We start from the raw sequence: 18,740 nt of genomic DNA, 5'->3' as shown, positions 1-18,740 counted from the left end.
TCAGGAAATTAATCTCCGTAGTGGATTCTGTGCCCTGGAAATATTTATTTCAGGAAAAGCATCTCTGTAGTGGATTCTGTGCCCAGGAAATATTTATTTCAGGAAATGAATCTCTGTAGTGGATTCTGTGCCCTGGAAATATTTATTTCAGGAAAAGCATCTCTGTAGTGGATTCTCTGCCCTGGAAATATTTATTTCAGGAAATTAATCTCTGTAGTGGATTCTGTGCCCTGGAAATATTTATTTCAGGAAAAGCATCTCTGTAGTGGATTCTGTGCCCAGGAAATATTTATTTCAGGAAATGAATCTCTGTAGTGGATTCTGTGCCCCGGAAATATTTATTTCAGGAAAAGCATCTCTGCAGTGGATTCTGTGCCCCGGAAATATTTATTTCAGGAAAAGCATCTCTGTAGTGGATTCTCTGCCCTGGAAATATTTATTTCAGGAAATGAATCTCTGTAGTGGATTCTGTGCCCTGGAAATATTTATTTCAGGAAAAGCATCTCTGTAGTGGATTCTCTGCCCTGGAAATATTTATTTCAGGAAATTAATCTCTGTAGTGGATTCTGTGCCCTGGAAATATTTATTTCAGGAAAAGCATCTCTGTAGTGGATTCTGTGCCCAGGAAATATTTATTTCAGGAAATGAATCTCTGTAGTGGATTCTGTGCCCCGGAAATATTTATTTCAGGAAAAGCATCTCTGCAGTGGATTCTGTGCCCCGGAAATATTTATTTCAGGAAAAGCATCTCTGTAGTGGATTCTCTGCCCTGGAAATATTTATTTCAGGAAATGAATCTCTGTAGTGGATTCTGTGCCCTGGAAATATTTATTTCAGGAAAAGCATCTCTGTAGTGGATTCTGTGCCCTGGAAAAATTTATTTCAGGAAATTAATCTCTGTAGTGGATTCTGTGCTCTGTCACCTCTCGGTATCCATCCGCCTCTGGTGCAGCTTCCTTGGTTGTTGAAAACAGCCAACATTTTAAAGAAAAAGAGTGCGCTCACGTAGTGTGCCAAGACATACATCGTTCCCCACAGAGATGCACGTGGGTGTCATTGCCACCTGTTTGAGCACGTGTGTCCTCTGCAACATCAGAAAGTAAAGGCAAGTGGTTGGTGCCAGGGTTCAAACTGGCAATTTGTGCGGGAGAGCCAAGTGTGTTCTGAGTCTTTTATGGCTATGCAAATGCAATGCCAAGTGGAGCATTTGCCCGTACTGCTTTTCGGCCATCACAAAGTGGGCACAAAATACTCTGCAATCATTGTTAAACTGGATCCCCTGGCACCTATTGGGTTGCTAATAACTTTGGCCCAATGGACAAAACGGCACGGCACAATCCCAAAAAACTATACGTCCAACCCTAAATGTATCTGGAAAGTTTAATTTCCATCCATAGGGGTCAAAGTTACAGTGTGCGGGGGGGGGGAGGGGGAGGTCCCAGAATGTGCACTTTCCACTTTAACTACAGGTTGGAATTGTTGCTGTCACCATAGCAACACACTGCTGGATGGATTTACCCCACCAAACTTGCAAGACACTGGCATTCGAGACCTGTGCTTTGCTTAATCAGATGAAATATGTCCAGTGCTTTTTTTATTTAAAAAATGAAAAATGGGGCAAACACATACATGGCTATTTCGTGCCTTGGGTCCACATAGAGTTCACAGACACACATTAAAGTCCAAAAATGTGATTCATTGAAGTCATGCTGAACATATATGTCGGGCCAGCACGCTGAATTCCGATCCTGCAACCTTTGAGATGGACATACAGCGCCCCCCAGGGGCATGCCCTGGTCCTGGGAATGGCAAGGGCCTGCCCCACCACGACATGCCCCAGGGGGCGCTCTATTCTCTTTTCAAGGAATGAAAACACTGACATTTTGACACGGGGTTATCCTTCTGGGCTGGCATGCCCGACTGTGTTTTCAGGTCTGAGTTTGCAGGTGTGTCTTTGGATGGGGCCCCCGCGGCGCCACTTGGCACTCACCTCGATGATGTAATCTTTGCCCTCTTTGCTGTGGACAGCTTTAACAGCGCAGATATCGAGACCTCCAAACAGTTCTGCACACGAATCCGCCCAGATTCGGTACCTGCAGCAGAAGAGACAACAAAGTGAGGTCTGAACACCCACCTAGAAGATTAACTAAAACATACAGGGCGAGGCAGTGAATGGGCAGCTGTGATTTCCAATGGAACGATGGCATGAATGGACAGCTATGGTGTCCAATAGGATGATGGAATGAATGGACTAGTATCCAATAGGGCCAGACTATGGTAGGACAGTTATGGTATCCAATAGGGCGAGGGAATGACCAGATAACTATTGTATCCAACTGGGGCAAGGCAATGAACGGGCAGCTGTGGTATCCAATAGAGTGAGGGCAAGGCAACAAATGGACAGTTATTGCATCCAATGGGCAGAGGCTATGAATGGAGAGCTATGGTATCTAATAGAACAAGGGAATGAACATCCAAATATGGTATCCAATGGGGGGAGGCAATAAACGGACAGCTGTGGTTTTCAATAGGGTGAGGCAATGAATGGACAGCTACGATATCCAATAGGACGATGGAATGAATGGACAACTACTGTATCCAATAGGGCGAGACTATGGTTGGGCAGTTATGGTATCCAATAGGGCGAGGGAATGACCAGATAATTATTGTATCCAACTGGGGCAAGGGAATGAACGGGCAGCTATGGTATCCAATAGAGTGAGGGCAAGGCAACGAATGGACAGGTAGTGCATCCAATGGGCAGAGGCTATGAATGGAAAGACATTTGTATCTAATAGAACGAGGGAATGAACAGCCAAATATGGTATCCAATGGGGTGAGGCAATGAACGGACAGCTATGGTATCCAAAATGGTGGGGCAATGAATGGACAGCTATGATATCCGATGGGGATTGGGTGAGGCAATGAATGGACAGCTGTGGTTTTCAGTAGGGCGAGGCAATGAATGGACAGCTATGGTATCTAATAGGGTGAGGCAATGAATGGACAGCTATGGTATCCAATAGGAAGATGGAATGAATGGACAACTACGGTATCCTATAGGGCGAGACTATGGATGGACAGTTATGGTATCCAATAGGGCGAGGGAATGAACAGGTAACTATGGTATTCAACTGGGGCAAGGCATTGAACGGGCAGCTATTGTATCCAATAGAGTGAGGGCAAGGCAACGAATGGACAGGTATGGCATCCAATGGGCTGAGGCTATGACTGGAGAGCTATGGTACCCAATAGAACGAGGGAATGAACAGCCAAATATGGTATCCAATGGGGCGAGGCAATTAATGAACAGCTATGGTATCCAAAATGTCGGGGCAATGAATGGACAGCTATGGAATTCAATAAGGTGAGGCAATGAACAGACAGCTGTGGTATCCAATAGGGTGAGGCAATGAATGGACAGCTATGGTATCCAATAGGGTGAGGCAATGAATGGACCGCTACGAGATCCAATGGGGCAAGGCAATGAATGGACAGCTATGGAATTCAATAAGGTGAGGCAATGAACAGACAGCTGTGGTATCCAATAGGGTGAGGCAATGAATGGACAGCTATGGTATCCAATAGGGTGAGGCAATGAATGGACCGCTACGAGATCCAATGGGGCAAGGCAATGAATGGACCGCTGTGGACTCCTGGAAAAATATCATGTTAGGTGACTGCACGATTGACTGGATGAACAAGACAAACTATTCTGCAACCTTATTGATATGTATTAATGATTCGACCTTCATTAGTTCTTGCACTTTCCCAATTAAAAAAAGTTGGCAAAATCTCAAACACTGCCACATCAAGACCATTTAATGTGCCATGTGAACACTACATTGAAGTCAACTCGGGAGGATAGCTTAGGGGTAATGTGCTCGCCTTTGAAGCACGATGGCACGGAGCAACACAGGTTCGATCCCCTGGTCTGCACTTAGAAACCTCTGGGTATTAAGCGCGTTATAAATATCATATCATATATACCGTAAACAAATATATAATCTTCACCCCTCCAAGATTTAGACATCTGCCTCCTCCATATGAGAACAACATTCAACAAGTCACCGCCATTAGCTTCCAACTAGAAGACCATAACTAAACATATAGTAACTGTGCTAAACAAACTTTCCCTCCAGCACTCTACAGCCTGGCCCCAACACCCAACATTACAGCGTTCAAAGAGCAACTCAACTCAATCAACCATTCACATGAAGCAGCCAAAGGCTGTGGATGTTGTAATCCTAACACATCCCTTTTTTAACTAAGACATGCATAACGATTGCACTGTTTCACATCCCAAATTCAATTGTAGGTTATCGACATACACAAGTGAATGCAAAGAGGCTCAGGTCTGACCACTGTGTAATGTTAAGCCCACACTTTGGGGACTGGAGGGGCACAGTTTGCTGAAAATCCTGCACAGTGGGCGCATTTACAATTGCATTCAGAAGATGTGCAGTGCTCTTATAGTGTGGTCAACATTGTTTGCAGTAAATGTCAAATAAAGCAAAAGAAGTCCAACACAAAGACCCAGAGATGCCGAAAAAAACCCTTGGGCAAAGCAAGCCAACAGAGAAGACTAAGGACGCGGCTCATAACCATAAGAATCGGGCCAGGAGCCTGCAGAGCACTTTGTCACATAGACATAGCAGTGCCGAACAGCCTGAAGCACGAACAAGTGAGGAGAACCGCAGGGGAGGAGTCGCACCTTTGAACGTCGGACAAAGAGCTGCGCAGCGCCGCCTCGAAGCACCAATTCTCTAGACTACTAGAAGAGAGCAAGCCATTTACCCTCCTCAGAATCTTTCCATACTGCCATTTAACAGGGGCAAGAACGCAGACCTCGAGTTTCCCGGCTTGACACAAATAGTTCGTTCCATAACAAACTTGTGCTGATTAAGTGGGCGGGAATTAGCCCCCCATTTAAAGACTTTCACCTGCACATGCACATCCCAGGAAGGGGGGATTGCGCAAGAGTGGCTAGAGAAAGCTGTCCAATCAGGACAGAGGAAGGGAGGCTTAAGCCGGGGACAGGAAACATGAAGCGAGGGTTTTGCGGGTTCGGTTAGCACTGCAGGTAGAGGTGGACCCAGAGGCCAGTAGGAGGAAGGAGCGAGGGGGGGTTTGTGGAGGAGAGTTGTGCAACAGGTCAAGTATTGCAATGGGAGTGTGCGTGTTTGGATGTGGCAAGTGAGTAGAAGTGTAGGGAGTGGATGTCAAGTGGATGACACTGGCTGAAAGGAGAGTCTCTGTGCAGTAGTGATGTGAGGAGGCGAGTAGTAGTGGGAGAGTTTCTTGACTTGGGCGAACCTGCTGTGTTGTGTAAGCAACCGATCCGTGGATCATGACCCACAGATTGTTTGTTTACCCAAAACATTCAAAACGTACAATTCATGAACTGTAAACAGACTTATTTTTTACCTTCTCGCTGCTGACTGAACCCGGGTGGGCGCAACTGGCCCGGTCCCTGGAGGGCAACATTTTGCAGTTTGTGGGGCACGATTGCCGTGGGGAGAGTAGCCGCAGCAAAGTAGTGGCAGCAGGTTCTGCCGCTGGCAGTCAAGTACTACGTGACATTACGGAAGTCAGAGGCTCTCGTGCCACTTGGGGTGGGGTAGGCTCTGACAACTTTTGCGCCACTTGGCGTGGGGTGGGGGCATAAAAGGGCGCCTTTCCTGGTGGCTGCCCGCCTTTGCAATTGTGCAGGAACAAAGCACCATGGTGGAATAAAGACGGCTGCTTTGAGCGTTCCTGGCTTCCTGGACCCTGTGCGAAGAAAGAAGACTGCATTGCCTCCCCGACTCGTTTGTGTGCAGAGCTCCTAAGAAGGTAGGTACAGCCCGATGTTTCTTTAAACTCTGTGTACATAGCGTTTGGCATTCTTTGGGACATGCGTGTGAGTTCATTCATTTCATGCTCAAACTCTTAATTTCCAGACATTTTTGAAACATTGCGACACTGCGAGAAACCTCAGTGAATCTGTGCATCATGACCCACAGATCGTTGGCTTACACACTTCATTTAAAACGTAGAATTCTTGAACTGCAAACACACTTATTTTCTTACGTTCTCGCTGCTGACTGAACCGCGGGGATCATACAGACACGTTAATGGCGACACGGCGAGAAACTTCACTTCACTCAACTGTACGACTTTGTTTTGCCACTTTTCTTTTAATCATCATGGTAAAGTGTTTATGAGGCCCTTCAAAAACTGTAAAATCATGGGCACTAGATAAACCAGAGGGCACCTTGTTCAGGTGTACATTAAGTTGAAAGGGCAGCCAAGTAGCCCTTCCCTCTGTTTGCATCAAGGCCTGATTTGGCAAGGGACAGCGGACATTATAAAACTTTCCCCATGGAGCAAGACAAGGGATCCCCTCTCTCTATCCCGGCACCATCTCTCAACTCAAAAGTTTGGCAGCGACACGTGTAAATAGACGCTTCATCAGTCAGTAAGAGGTTTTCAGTTTATTTATACTGAACGACATTAGCACAGCCAATTCACGGCAATATTTTATAATGGAGACATTTTCTCAGGGATATTTTTATATGGAACCCATATTTCGTGGCGTTTAGGTGTTTGCCACGTTGTTTTATTATGCTTTGCTCTTACGCAATCTCTTTAAAAAGTTTTTTTTTTAAATCACACATATTGAATATATTTTACCAACTAAACGTGAGAAAATATACATTGATAGTAATTACACGTGTGCCTAGAAGGATATTTGCACAATGGCTGTTTCTGTTTGTACTGTGTTTGGGTGTTTCATTGTAGACTGCATATATTGCTTGTGTGCGAGCGAGTATACGGATGTTTGCGTTTCGTCTTTATTCAGCGTGCGTGTTTATAATGTTGTTGCCAATTGCCCTGCATGCCTTAAAATCCCATTGTTTTACTTGTGTCGCGGCGCGCACACGTGGCTATATACCCACCCATGAGCCAGCTACAGGTCTTTCATCGTTTCCCAAGTACTCCAAGTGGGCCAGTTTTCTCCTCTGCTGCACGAATGTCGAAGCAGATATTGACGGCACCCCCATTTATTTTAATGACACCCTCATGTCAGTCGCAAAGATGATATTTTTATATTTGACATGCATTTTCTTATAGCACACATTAAACATAGGCCAGGGTTTTTCAATGGCAAATGGTGAGAGAAGCTTTACTAAATTGAAACTGATAAAGACATACTTGCGCTCCACAATGGCCGAAGAAAGGCTATCAGCCCTTGCAATACTTTCAATTGAGAGTGTACTTGTTGAAAAAAAATGATTATGCAGCTGCAATAAATGCTTTCGCAGCAGCAAAGTCATGAAGAGTGCCCTTAACATAGACTCAAAATTGACACAAAACTTTACAAATAGGATATACTGTTTGTGTAGTCTGCTTTGTACGAGGAGTTACTGCAAAGTTCTTGAATCATGATGTAATAAAACCGATTTCATTTGTTTAGCAATGATTTATTGACTTTGGGTAGGAGTTACTGAACAGTGTGGTTTGGGAGTGGCACGCGGGGCTTTGGTGCGCGGGGCCGGGCGCATTCTAACGCTTCGCCGTGGCCACCAAATGGACTAGAAACTGCCCGGGTGGAGAACAGAATGGCCGAGGAGAGGAGAGTAGTAAAGTAGAGTGGGAGAAGTAGTAACATCAAACAGTGGAGGCGAGGTTGGGAGGAGTGAAATATTTTAAGGATGGCAAACTGGTGGGAGGAGTACGCGGGCATAGAGTGGTAGTAAATACCGAGGAGAAGAAGTGAGTGGGAATGACAGAAGTAGTCTGAAGACAAAGAACGAGTGCAAGGCACTATTCAAATTCTCTTCAGACAATTAACCTTTGGTTAGAGTAGGGAAAGCTAGTAAGTCCTGGAGGTGCTTTCAGATAGCCTGTATTTAGGGAGCCAACATTAGAAGAAGCCAGGAGTTTGACACTATGAGTTACCAATCAGCAGTACCAAGGGACCACGGACGCCTAGGTTCTGGAGGCAATCCCACGGGAAACGAGAGAGAAGGTCGGTCCTAGGGCCCACAAAATACAAATAAAAACCCTTAAACTGTTTTTTTGTGCTATCTGTGACACTTTTCAGTTTTATAGGCATTGTGTACACGTCTTATACACCCTTATAGAATCTCACACTTTAGTGCCAACAGTCTTGCACAAACCTCTACATTCTCACTCTTTTTAGATTGGGTAGTCTTACACTCATGCCTTGTACACAACTCTAGATTCTCATTATTATTCGGCCCAATGGCCTTGCACACACCTCGTGTACACACCTCTAAATTCCCATACTTTTAGCCTCAGTGGCCTTGCACCCACGCCTTGTACACACCTCATTCTATTCAGTCCCAATGGCCTCGTACACAGCTTTACATTTTCATACTGTTTAGCCTCAATGCCGTGCACACCTTTTGATTTTTACGCTCTTCATTCTCAATGGCGTCGCACCTATGAATTAAATACAATTCAAGAATCTCACTCTTAAGTCTCAAATGCGTTGCATGCACACTTTGTAAACAACTTTAGATACTCACGCTTTTCAGTGTCATTGGCCGCACAAACGCACACACCCGCACACACACACACACCTTAAACACTCTTTAGAGTCTATCACTTTTCAATCTTAAAGGCCTTTTACAAACCTCTAAATTCTCACTCGTTTTAATCTCAATGGCCTTGCACACACGCTTTGTGTACATCTCTAAATTCTCGCTCTTTTTTGTCTCAATGGCCTTGCACACACGCCTTGTATACATCTCTAAATTCTCACTCTTTTTTGTCTCAATGGCCTTGCACACACGCCTTGTATACATCTCTAAATTCTCACTCTTTTTTGTCTCAATGGCCTTGCACACACGCCTTGTATACATCTCTAAATTCTCACTCTTTTTTGTCTCAATGGCCTTGCACACACGCTTTGTGTACATCTCTAAATTCTCGCTCTGTTTAGTCTCAATGGCCTTGCACACACGCCTTGTGTACATCACCTAAATTCTCACTCGTTTTAGTCTCAATGGCCTTGCACACACGCTTTGTGTACATCTCTAAATTCTCGCTCTTTTTTGTCTCAATGGCCTTGCACACACACCTTGTATACATCTCTAAATTCTCACTCTTTTTTGTCTCAATGGCCTTGCACACACGCCTTGTATACATCTCTAAATTCTCACTCTTTTTTGTCTCAATGGCCTTGCACACACGCTTTGTGTACATCTCTAAATTCTCGCTCTGTTTAGTCTCAATGGCCTTGCACACACGCCTTGTGTACATCACCTAAATTCTCACTCGTTTTAGTCTCAATGGCCTTGCACACACGCTTTGTGTACATCTCTAAATTCTCACTCTTTTTGTCTCAATGGCCTTGCACACACGCCTTGTATACATCTCTAAATTCTCACTCGTTTTAGTCTCAATGGCCTTGCGCACACGCTTTGTGTACATCACCTAAATTCTCACTCGTTTTAGTCTCAATGGCCTTGCACACACGCTTTGTGTACATCTCTAAATTCTCGCTCTGTTTAGTCTCAATGGCCTTGCACACACGCCTTGTGTACATCACCTAAATTCTCACTCGTTTTAGTCTCAATGGCCTTGCACACACGCTTTGTGTACATCTCTAAATTCTCACACTTTTTTGTCTCAATGGCCTTGCACACACGCTTTGTGTACATCTCTAAATTCTCGCTCTTTTCAGTCGCAATGGCCGTGCATGCACACCTTCTACACACCCCTAGATACACACTCCTCTTACTGTCAATGGCCTTGCACACCCATCTTGTGTACATCACTTTTTGGTCCAAGTTACCCCACTCTTTTCAGTCTCAATGGCTGTGCAATCACACCTTGGACACACCCCTAGATACACACTCCTCTTACTCTCAATGGCCTTGTACACACATCTTATGTACATCTGTTTTTGTCCAAATGACCCCACTCTTTCAGTCCCAATAGCCTTGCAGGCAAACCTTAATCATCCCTCCAAAATCTCACGTGATTCAGCAGCAAGTGCATCCTAGGTTGACACTCATTTGTACCCTACACGCTGCACATGTACGAGGTATACATCTCTAGTTTCCTGCTCGTGGTCACTCTCATTTCCATGTGTACACTTGTAGACTCCCAGTGAGACTCTACTAACGTGGCTTTGCAGATAATAGTAGCCTCAGGCTTACCATTGGCCGCCTCGCCCGGAGTGGGATTATTTGACAGTTCGCTTGATATTCCTGAGGCAAAGCCATGGCAGCTACAAGCCAGAGGATGTTGCGCCCCACTGAAAAAGGGTGCAAAATGGCGGCATCTGGAGTGGCTTCCGGGGAATTTCCCCTTCAATGTTTGCTGTTTCCGTTTCCCTCCTCGGCCAGGGAGCAGTGGCCTGCTGAGTCAGAACCTCCTTCTTTCCTCCTTTGGTCTAGCTGCCAGCCGCTTGGTGCCTCTGTGTGTGAGGCACTCACCCCTCCGCTCATTCCTGCCCAGTACGGTCAACCTGGACATGGCAGCGCTTGTCAAAGGGCATCCGCTTCCCACAGCACATCTCAGGCAGCAAAAGGGCTTTGCAAAACAACACATCTGTGGCGTGATTCCAGTGAATACTCCCGAAATCTGTTTCATGCCATTAGTTTATTGGGCACCACCTGTCATAGACGGGGAGTGCCCGCTGGAATGCACTTTAATTGCAACCACTGTTGATGCAAGCAGGCTCTCCTGCCAAGAGATAATGCTCTCACTGGATCCCACCGAGTCTGTGTCACTGCGACTGATGTTCACTAGTGCCGCTCTCTGATGAGAGTACCCAATGTCTCCCCATGATGTTACCCAGACTAATACTTCTGTGGTTCACTGATGCTGTACTCCACTCATTGCTCTGTTACTCCTACTATCATTACTATAGCTTTGCTGCGACTGCTTTCGGCAGTAGTTATTGTGAGAACCCGACCTTGCAGGGTGGCAATATCAAAGTGCCCATTGCCAAAGACAAATGTCTTTGCCTCAGGAATATGGGCTTAAAGCACTTTAACTGAGCTCCAACAATGCCCTATCCGAAGTTCATAGTGAGGGAGGAATGCCTGGATTACTTGGCACTAATCTTCATTACTCCTATCCAGCCCTTTAAATACATAACTATCCCACACACATAGTTAGGGGTTCATATTTAATCATTACGGGATGAAAGAGGGCGGCATTAGTACTGTGACGAGGAAGAATAACACTAGGAGTAACGAAGATTACCAGTAAGTAATCCAGGCATTACTGCTACAAGGTCCTCTTTCTCATTTTAGTACTTACCTATGAAGTGTACCAATGGTGTACTTACCTATGAGGTGCAATGGTCTTCAAACTGTGCGGCGTGCCCCCCCGCCCCAGGGGTCGTGGCCTGATTCCCAGTGCAGCAGGGGGGACGGGACCCCAGCCTGAAATGACCAAAAACAAAACGGGAGGTCAGAAAACACCAGCGTGGGATGGGACATGCACGTTTGTGCATGTCCCATTCTAGCATGTCCCCCCGCCGCACATGCTCACTATAAAGGGGACAGGTTAAGGTTAGTGGGAGTGGCTGACCCAGGAAATAGACACCCTGGAAGCAAGCTCTCTATCCCTTTCCAGAGCGCGCGCTTACACGGTTTGAATCCAGTCCCACAAACATAACGGTACCAGGATTATACGAGGTAAGGGAAGGGGCGCTGGGTTGTTTTTGGGACTAGTGGGGTAGCCCCGGGGTTGTTTTTGGATGGGGTGGGAGGGCTGTGGAGTTATTTTTGGAGAGGGTGGGGCAGCCCTGGGGTTGTTGGTGGAAAGGGCAAGGGGACTTTTGGATTGTTTTTGGAACAGGTGGGGGATCCCGGGGGTTGTTTGGGGGGTCTTTTCATTCGTTTTTGGAGCGAGTGGGGGAGTCCTGGGTTTGTTTTTGGATGGGGTGCAGGGTGCTCTGGGGTTCTTTTTTGAGATGATGGGGGAGCCCTGGGGTTGTTTGTGCAATGGGTGGGGGTTCTTTTGGATTGTTTTTGGAATGGGTGGGGGAGCCCTGGTACTATGCAAGATGTGGGGTAGTGGGAGCCAAAGGACTATGCAGGGAGTGGGGTGGGGAGAAGCGGGGCAGGGGGAGCTGTGGGCACGGGCTGCTCATCCATAATGGGTGAGGGGACATCGACCCAGCGGCACCCTCGCCCATTATGGAAGAGCTGAGGAGCCAGCCCAGTGAAACACTGAACTCTCCCTCAGCTGCTTTTTCCAGGTGAGGGAGCACTCCTCGGCTGGCTGAACTGTCAAAGGGACACAGTTTCCCTTTGAAAGTTCAGTTTCTCAGCCGCATATGCTCAATGAGCCATGCATAGCTCATTGAAAATGCTGGCTGGGGAACTGCATGTCTGTATGTGATCGCATCCTCGCACAGAGAAAACCCTATCAAATCTATCGCCGAAGAGACGACAATCTGAGAGAGGAACTCCCTGAAGGAACATGAAAAGGAGCAAAGAGAAGAAGCTAGTGATGTCACAAGAAACATGCGTGACACCCTGAGAATACTGTCTGAAGAGTGCATGGATCTTACAGAAACTGATGACGAAGTTAAGAATCGAGTAAACGTTCATATGTGAAAAGAAGAATACACGTGTGCGAAGTGCTGCAGAAAATCTGCCGTTCAGTAATTGTACAGATGCTGAAATGCAAGTAGACTAAGTCATCATAGAAGCTGGCGATATGTAGTGATTAGACTGCAGGCAAAGCCGCCATTGTTTAGGAGCTGGACATCAGTGTCATGGATTTGGTAAGCCCGGACCCATGGAGAGGAAAAGCTGAGAATTGTGCCGCAGCAAGAATAAGCTGAGATTGTGGAAGTGCCTGGAGAGGCTGTCTAGCCTGGTATCAAAACTGAAGCAGCCAAGGTCGGCTATCTAGTCTTGAAAGCAGTGAATGTGCGAAGGATGAATCATCCCTTTTTAAGGTGCAAAGAAAGAACACCAAGAGTGCCAAGTTTTCTTCATTTAAGACATTTAAATGCTGCAAAATGGACCAAATCGTGGTCTCCTGTCACGTGAGCCATGGATGGAAATAGAGTTCAGCTTGGAGTCCTAGAACCACGATAGTGACAGCCTGCACTCCCATATATTCCCACAGACAAGGATACTTTGCAAAGCCAAGTTCAAAGACAATCTTCATGGCAGAAGGCATGGGCGATGAGAGATGTTGGGCTATTGGTTGGGGAGGTAAAGTCAAGTCCACCTCCTGGCACCTGGGTTTGAGTTTACGTGCTGCTAAGTGAACTGAATGTTTCAGACATGGCACAAGCATGCCAATCAAATGTAGAGGGCCAAATATAACTAAGGGCCTTATAGTTTGAGAACCATTTACATGTTTTTAGAGTTAGGCATAAGTTGTCCACCTGAAGTGGGCAGCCAATCACAATCCTAGTTCCTATGCAATGTATACTTAGATGTTCCCCTTAAGCCTATCACAGCCTTTGATAGGTTTTCTATTGTTTGCCACGTAGTATGACGTCACTTCGGACGTATTTATTTCATATAAGGAGGTTTTTATGAGAAAATCACTGAGAGCCTGAGTGAATGTCCATTGATGTCCGTTGTAACCCCCCTGTTTTAGATACTTGTAAATAAAACAGTATTTTTGCCATCTTCCTGAGTTGGTTCGATTATGTCGACTCAGAATTACTCTGTGATCCCATCCATTGCATGCACGTTACTGAAGGGCCATATGCTCAATTGGATAGTGGTGCGAGCAGGGTTGGGAGAGCCCAGGGTCTGTGGTAGGATGGGGACAGCCCAGGGACTGGACTAGGATTGGGATGAGGAAGTCCAGACACTATGATGGGAGGAGGTGGGGAGTCCAGGAACTATACTGGGAGCCGGGTGCAACAACGTTGTGCGATAGTTCATAGCCATTTGGACTTACTTTCCATTTGGCATTTTGTGGTGGGGCTTGGCCTGCGCCCATTTTTCTCTAGGTGGGGTCCCAGGCCAAAAAAGTTTAAAGACCACTGTTCTAGTGTGTGTGCTGCACGAGGGACCCTGCAAGTGCAATGTTAGAATGTTACCAGCATTTTGGAATGTGGCGCCATTTGGCAGTTACAACCCAACCCTCACTTAGAAGGGGTGAGTCTGCACTCTGCTCTACTGCTCTCATGAAAGGTACCTTGTTGATCCTGCTGCATTGCTTCATCGTGGCGCCCTGTGAGCCTGTGGGGTGTTGCTTTCGCCACAAAGTGGCCGGAACCTCCTCCATCAACATGGTGCCCAGTTGCCAGGAGGATCACCTCACATTTGTCACTGCCACAGCCCAGGCCTTCAACTAACTTCAGTGTGCTCCGTGTCCAGGAAGGCCCAACTAACACCCCTGCGGCCCATGCTCTGCATAGACACATGGTGCCCAGTTGCCACTGGGCCTGCCTCTGCTCGACCCTCAATCCCTGGGCCATTCCAGACACACGGCCCAAGGCAGGAGCTGCACCGGCAGCCCTGCGCCTGTGCCATAAAACCTGGTTGCATCTGACATATGTAGCTGAGGTACAGACTTAATTACCTTCTCAGCAGCCTTGTTAGCCAGGCTGACTCTGACATATGCAACTCAGTTTTCAAGGCACCCCAACAGAGCACCAACACTCAGGACACTGCCTGGGCTCCATCATCCATAGGCAGCCTGGACCAAAACATTCCCGGGTCACCCAGCACATGTGAGATGAGTTACCAGAGACTGTGAGGAGCCATATTCAATGTGCGATCTTACCCATACAGCCCTAGCCATGTTTCCTGCAACAAGTAAGGAACCTTTTTATTTAAAAGATCTTTGTGTGTTGTGAGAAACATGAAGGTGCCTCACCCACTAGTCCCCGGGGACCTGTCATCCAGGTGGCCAGGACACGGCCATCGCTTTTGGATCCAGTTCCTGGGGGTGGACCAGTGCGGGAGGTTCACCTGGGTGAGGGGTCTTCGGGGAGTGGGAGACTGGATGGTGAGATGCGGTATCCCCTTCCCTGTAACACCTTTATCTCATCCTACCAGATAGGCTATTTAGGAACTCTACCTCCCCCTTTTACAACACAAACACTTTCACACGAACAGCCCGCTATGAGAGAAAACAGACTAACACCCGAGCAGTATACCTGACGTGTCCCATTACAATGGTCAGGTGAGGTCAGGCAATTACTAACCATCCCACACACACCTGACTTCCATTAAGCTTCCCCACATGGATAAAAGGCAGAGCGCGAGAGCACACAATGAGCGAGGCAAAGCATACAAGGAAACAGCAGTTTTGAGATGGCAGCTGAACGAGAGAAGAGACGGCAAAACAGAAGGGGATCGCAAGGAGGGAAACCAGGCTGAAGAATCCTGCATTGTGTGCCGGAGATAACCAGGGCCATCCTGCGTCAATAATCAAGGTGGTGAGAATCACCAGACGCCAGGGTACCGTCCTTGGCTCCAAGACCAAAGCAGTGTCAGTGAAATCAACACAGCCGGTGAGTTGGGGAGACCGATACAAGACCAGTCTGTGTTGAAGCCAAGGTTGAAAGCAGCAACGTTGTATGTCGAGCACTGGACCGAACATTTATTTATTTATTTGGATTTGTATAGCGCACATCTGCCCATCGGCATCGTGGCGCTGAAAGCAAACTTACTTATTACAGGCGTACATGGAGTAAATACAGATACAGTGCAGAGCATTCATGCATATATACTTACAGTTGTGCTTAATTAAGTACAGTAGGATAGGATGGAGTTAGTTAAACAGCGTGGTTTTAAGTACTTTACGGAAGGCTTGGTATGAGTTTTCGTTCCTTAGCGCGGTAGGGAGTGCGTTCCAATTTTTAGGTGCTAGGTGTTGAAAGCTAGACCCACCGGATTTGCTTCTTTTGAATGTGGGTACATATATCTGGTTCGTCAAATGTGACCTGGTGGGTCTGATGGATGAGTTAAGAGTGATTCTTTCAGAAAGAAAGGGGGGAGCCTTGGCGGAGAGGCATCTATGGGTGATGGCCATGGATTTGAATAGTATCCTTTCTTTTATGGGTAGCCAGTGAGCTTCTTTCCTGGCTTGAGAGATGTGCTCCCTTTTAGGGATGCTTAGGGCTGCTCTTAGGGCATTGTTTTGTGTTGCTTGCATTTTTTTTAGGTTTTGTGCAGACGTACCTAGGAAGAGAGCGTTGCAGTAATCCAATTTGGTGCCTACTGTGGCTCTGGCTATGGCCAGGCAGTTTTTAGTGGATAGGAAGGGTTTGACAGCGTCGATTACTTTAGTGGTGAGTGCAGCAGAGGAGGCTATGGCATTGACTTGTCGTGTCATGGAAAGAGTGGAGTCAAGGTATACTCCTGACGTTTTAACTGAAGTGGAGACTGTGAATGTAGAGTTGTCTATGTTGAAGGATTTGTACCATGGTGGGAGTTTGTTTAGAGTTTCTTTGGTGCCAACTAGTAGGATCTCTGTTTTGTCCCCGTTTAGGCAGAGGCCATTGGGTGCCATCCAGGTTTGGATGGCTGTATAGATCTTGGTTAATGCTGCTGCGTCACGTTCATAGATCCCTGTGAGAGGGAGCAGGACTTGCGTGTCGTCAGCATAATTTGTGTAAGATATGTGACAACGGTCCAGGTCATTGAACAGTGGGAGGTTGAAGTTGTATAAGGTAGGGGCGGTGCAGGACCCTTGTGGGACGCCACAATGGATAGTGGTAGGGTTAGCGCTGGCAGAGTCGGAAAAGACCTTCATGAGTCGACCCTCGAGGAATGATTTGACCCATGAGATGGCTTCTGGTGAGAAGTGGGCTTCATTTTTGAGTTGCGTGCCTAGAATATCGTGATTGACCAAGTCAAAGGCGGCAGATAGGTCTAGCAGGAGCAGGAGTGCAGGTTTGCCTTTGTCCATGATGTCATTTAATTGGATTTTGAGATCTAGTAGGGCCGATTCGGTCCCATGTCCCTGGCGGAAACCCGATTGCCTTTTTCCTAATATGCAATTTTCTTCCAGGTATTGCTGTATTTGTGTGTACGCAATTTTGTCGAGGATCTTAAGCAGGAAGGGAACGGTTGTGATGGGTCTATAGTTGTTGGCGTTTTCAGGATCTAGAGTGGGTTTTTTGAGAAGAGGGCGCACCCAGGCTTCTTTTAGGCTGGTCTGGACTGAGTTTGTATTGAAGGATGCATTGATGAAGGTTTTGAGAAATGGGGCTAATGTTTCTACGCAGTCTTTAATTAGTTTAGCGGGGCAGGCGTCACCTTTGCAATTGGAGGGTTTGATTCTGTTAACAATATCGACTACCTCTTTTTCTGAGACTTCTCTAAATTTGAATGGAGTAACGGGATTTGTCTTTTTATTCTCAGTCATAGTTTCCGTATGGGAAGCTAATAAGATATGCTGAGTGAGATTTGTGTGATGGTCTAGGATTTTTGCTTGGAGGAGTTCAATTTTGTTTATGAGGGCGCACTGTATGGTGTTACACCAGGCTTGGTCCTTAACAATCAATTGAGACTTGGTGGCTGGCGTGGATAGTTCCTTGAAGATGGCGAAAAGCTCTTTAGATTCTGAAGTGGCGTTAGCGATTCTTTCATTGTAGGATGTGGATTTGGCTGCTATAATACTTTTTTTGTATTGGGTGGCCAGTGATTTGTAGGCGGATAGTGATGCTGCGTTAGGCGCACTTTGCCATAAGTTTAGGGCTTTGCGTTTTTTGGTTCGTAATTGGTGGATTTGTACTTATCCGCCAGAGCAGCAGGGTCTGGTGTGGCATGGAGGTTGGTAGTGAGGGCCTCTAAGTAAGGGGCAATGTTTTCTTTGGTGAGGTTCTTGGCGCTTCTGGCTAAGGCTGGTGGTGCAGGCTTGAGTTTTTTATCGAGTTGTTGGGTGTAGGGATGAGGAAATGAATGAGAAAGTGGTCGGACCAGGGGGTGGGTGTGACGGAGCTGATGTCGATGCCACAGTTATGGTCGGCTATCCAGTCAAGAGTACGTCCTTTGTTGTGGGTAGGATGGAGTACTTTTTGTTTAAAGCCCATTTCTTGGAGAGCTTGTGCTAATGTAATGGATGGTCTATCTTTCAGGTCGTGGAGTCCCAAATTAAGGTCTCCTAAGAGAATAGTCTTTGTAGTAGTTTTAAGGTTTTCCCCTAGCAGATGTGAGAGGTTATCCTGGAAGTCCAGTATAGGGCCTGGCGGGCGATATACTAGATTAAAGGTGATGGTGGTATTGGGAGAGAGTGCGATCTTGGCTGATAGAGCGTCTACGTTCTCCCCTAGTTTGGGGGAGAGTTGTCTTATTTCTAGCTGATCTTTGACTATCAGGGCTACCCCCCCACCTATGGACAGTGTTCTGTCCTGTCTAAGGATGGAATATCCTGATGGGATTGCTAGGGAGATAGCTGGCCCTGCGGCATTGTGTAGCCAAGTTTCGGTGATGGCGAGAATGTCAAGGTCGAGGTTGGTAAGAAGGTCATGAATTTCTGTGGCGTGGGCAGGGAGGGATCTGGCATTAATTAGCGCACATTGTAGGTCTGGGCGTGGCGGTGGGGTGGTAGTCCGCCCTTTGGCTGCCTTCTTGGTATTGTTCATTTTGTGGTATTTGGAGGTAGGTTTGTTTTCAATCTTTGCTGGTGGGGTTTGTGGTGCGGGTCTGGAGCGGAGGCCTAGTATTTGATTTCTGGAGTTAGTGGCTCTAGGGCACGTCGTGCGAGGGCTAGGCTTGAGATAGGTGGGTTTGGTGAAGAAGGATGGAAGGAAAGGCGTGGGGGGGATGAGTGTGGAG

General features: G+C 46.8%; 1 protein-coding gene across 1 annotated transcript in view; it reads right to left on the bottom strand.

The window, feature by feature from the left end:
- Positions 1–18,740, bottom strand: part of SYN3 (synapsin III) — a 1,663,181-nt gene that overhangs the window by 76,191 nt on the left and 1,568,250 nt on the right. Inside the window, exon 11 of the mRNA XM_069628788.1 lies at positions 1,991–2,093. Within this exon, the coding sequence (XP_069484889.1) occupies positions 1,991–2,093 (103 nt within the window). The remainder of the gene's footprint in view (positions 1–1,990; positions 2,094–18,740) is intronic.

The sequence above is a fragment of the Ambystoma mexicanum genome, chromosome 12 (assembly GCF_040938575.1).
Source record: "Ambystoma mexicanum isolate Mex_15411 chromosome 12, UKY_AmexF1_1, whole genome shotgun sequence".
NCBI lineage: Eukaryota > Metazoa > Chordata > Amphibia > Caudata > Ambystomatidae > Ambystoma > Ambystoma mexicanum.
This window is presented reverse-complemented; position numbering and strand designations above follow the sequence as displayed.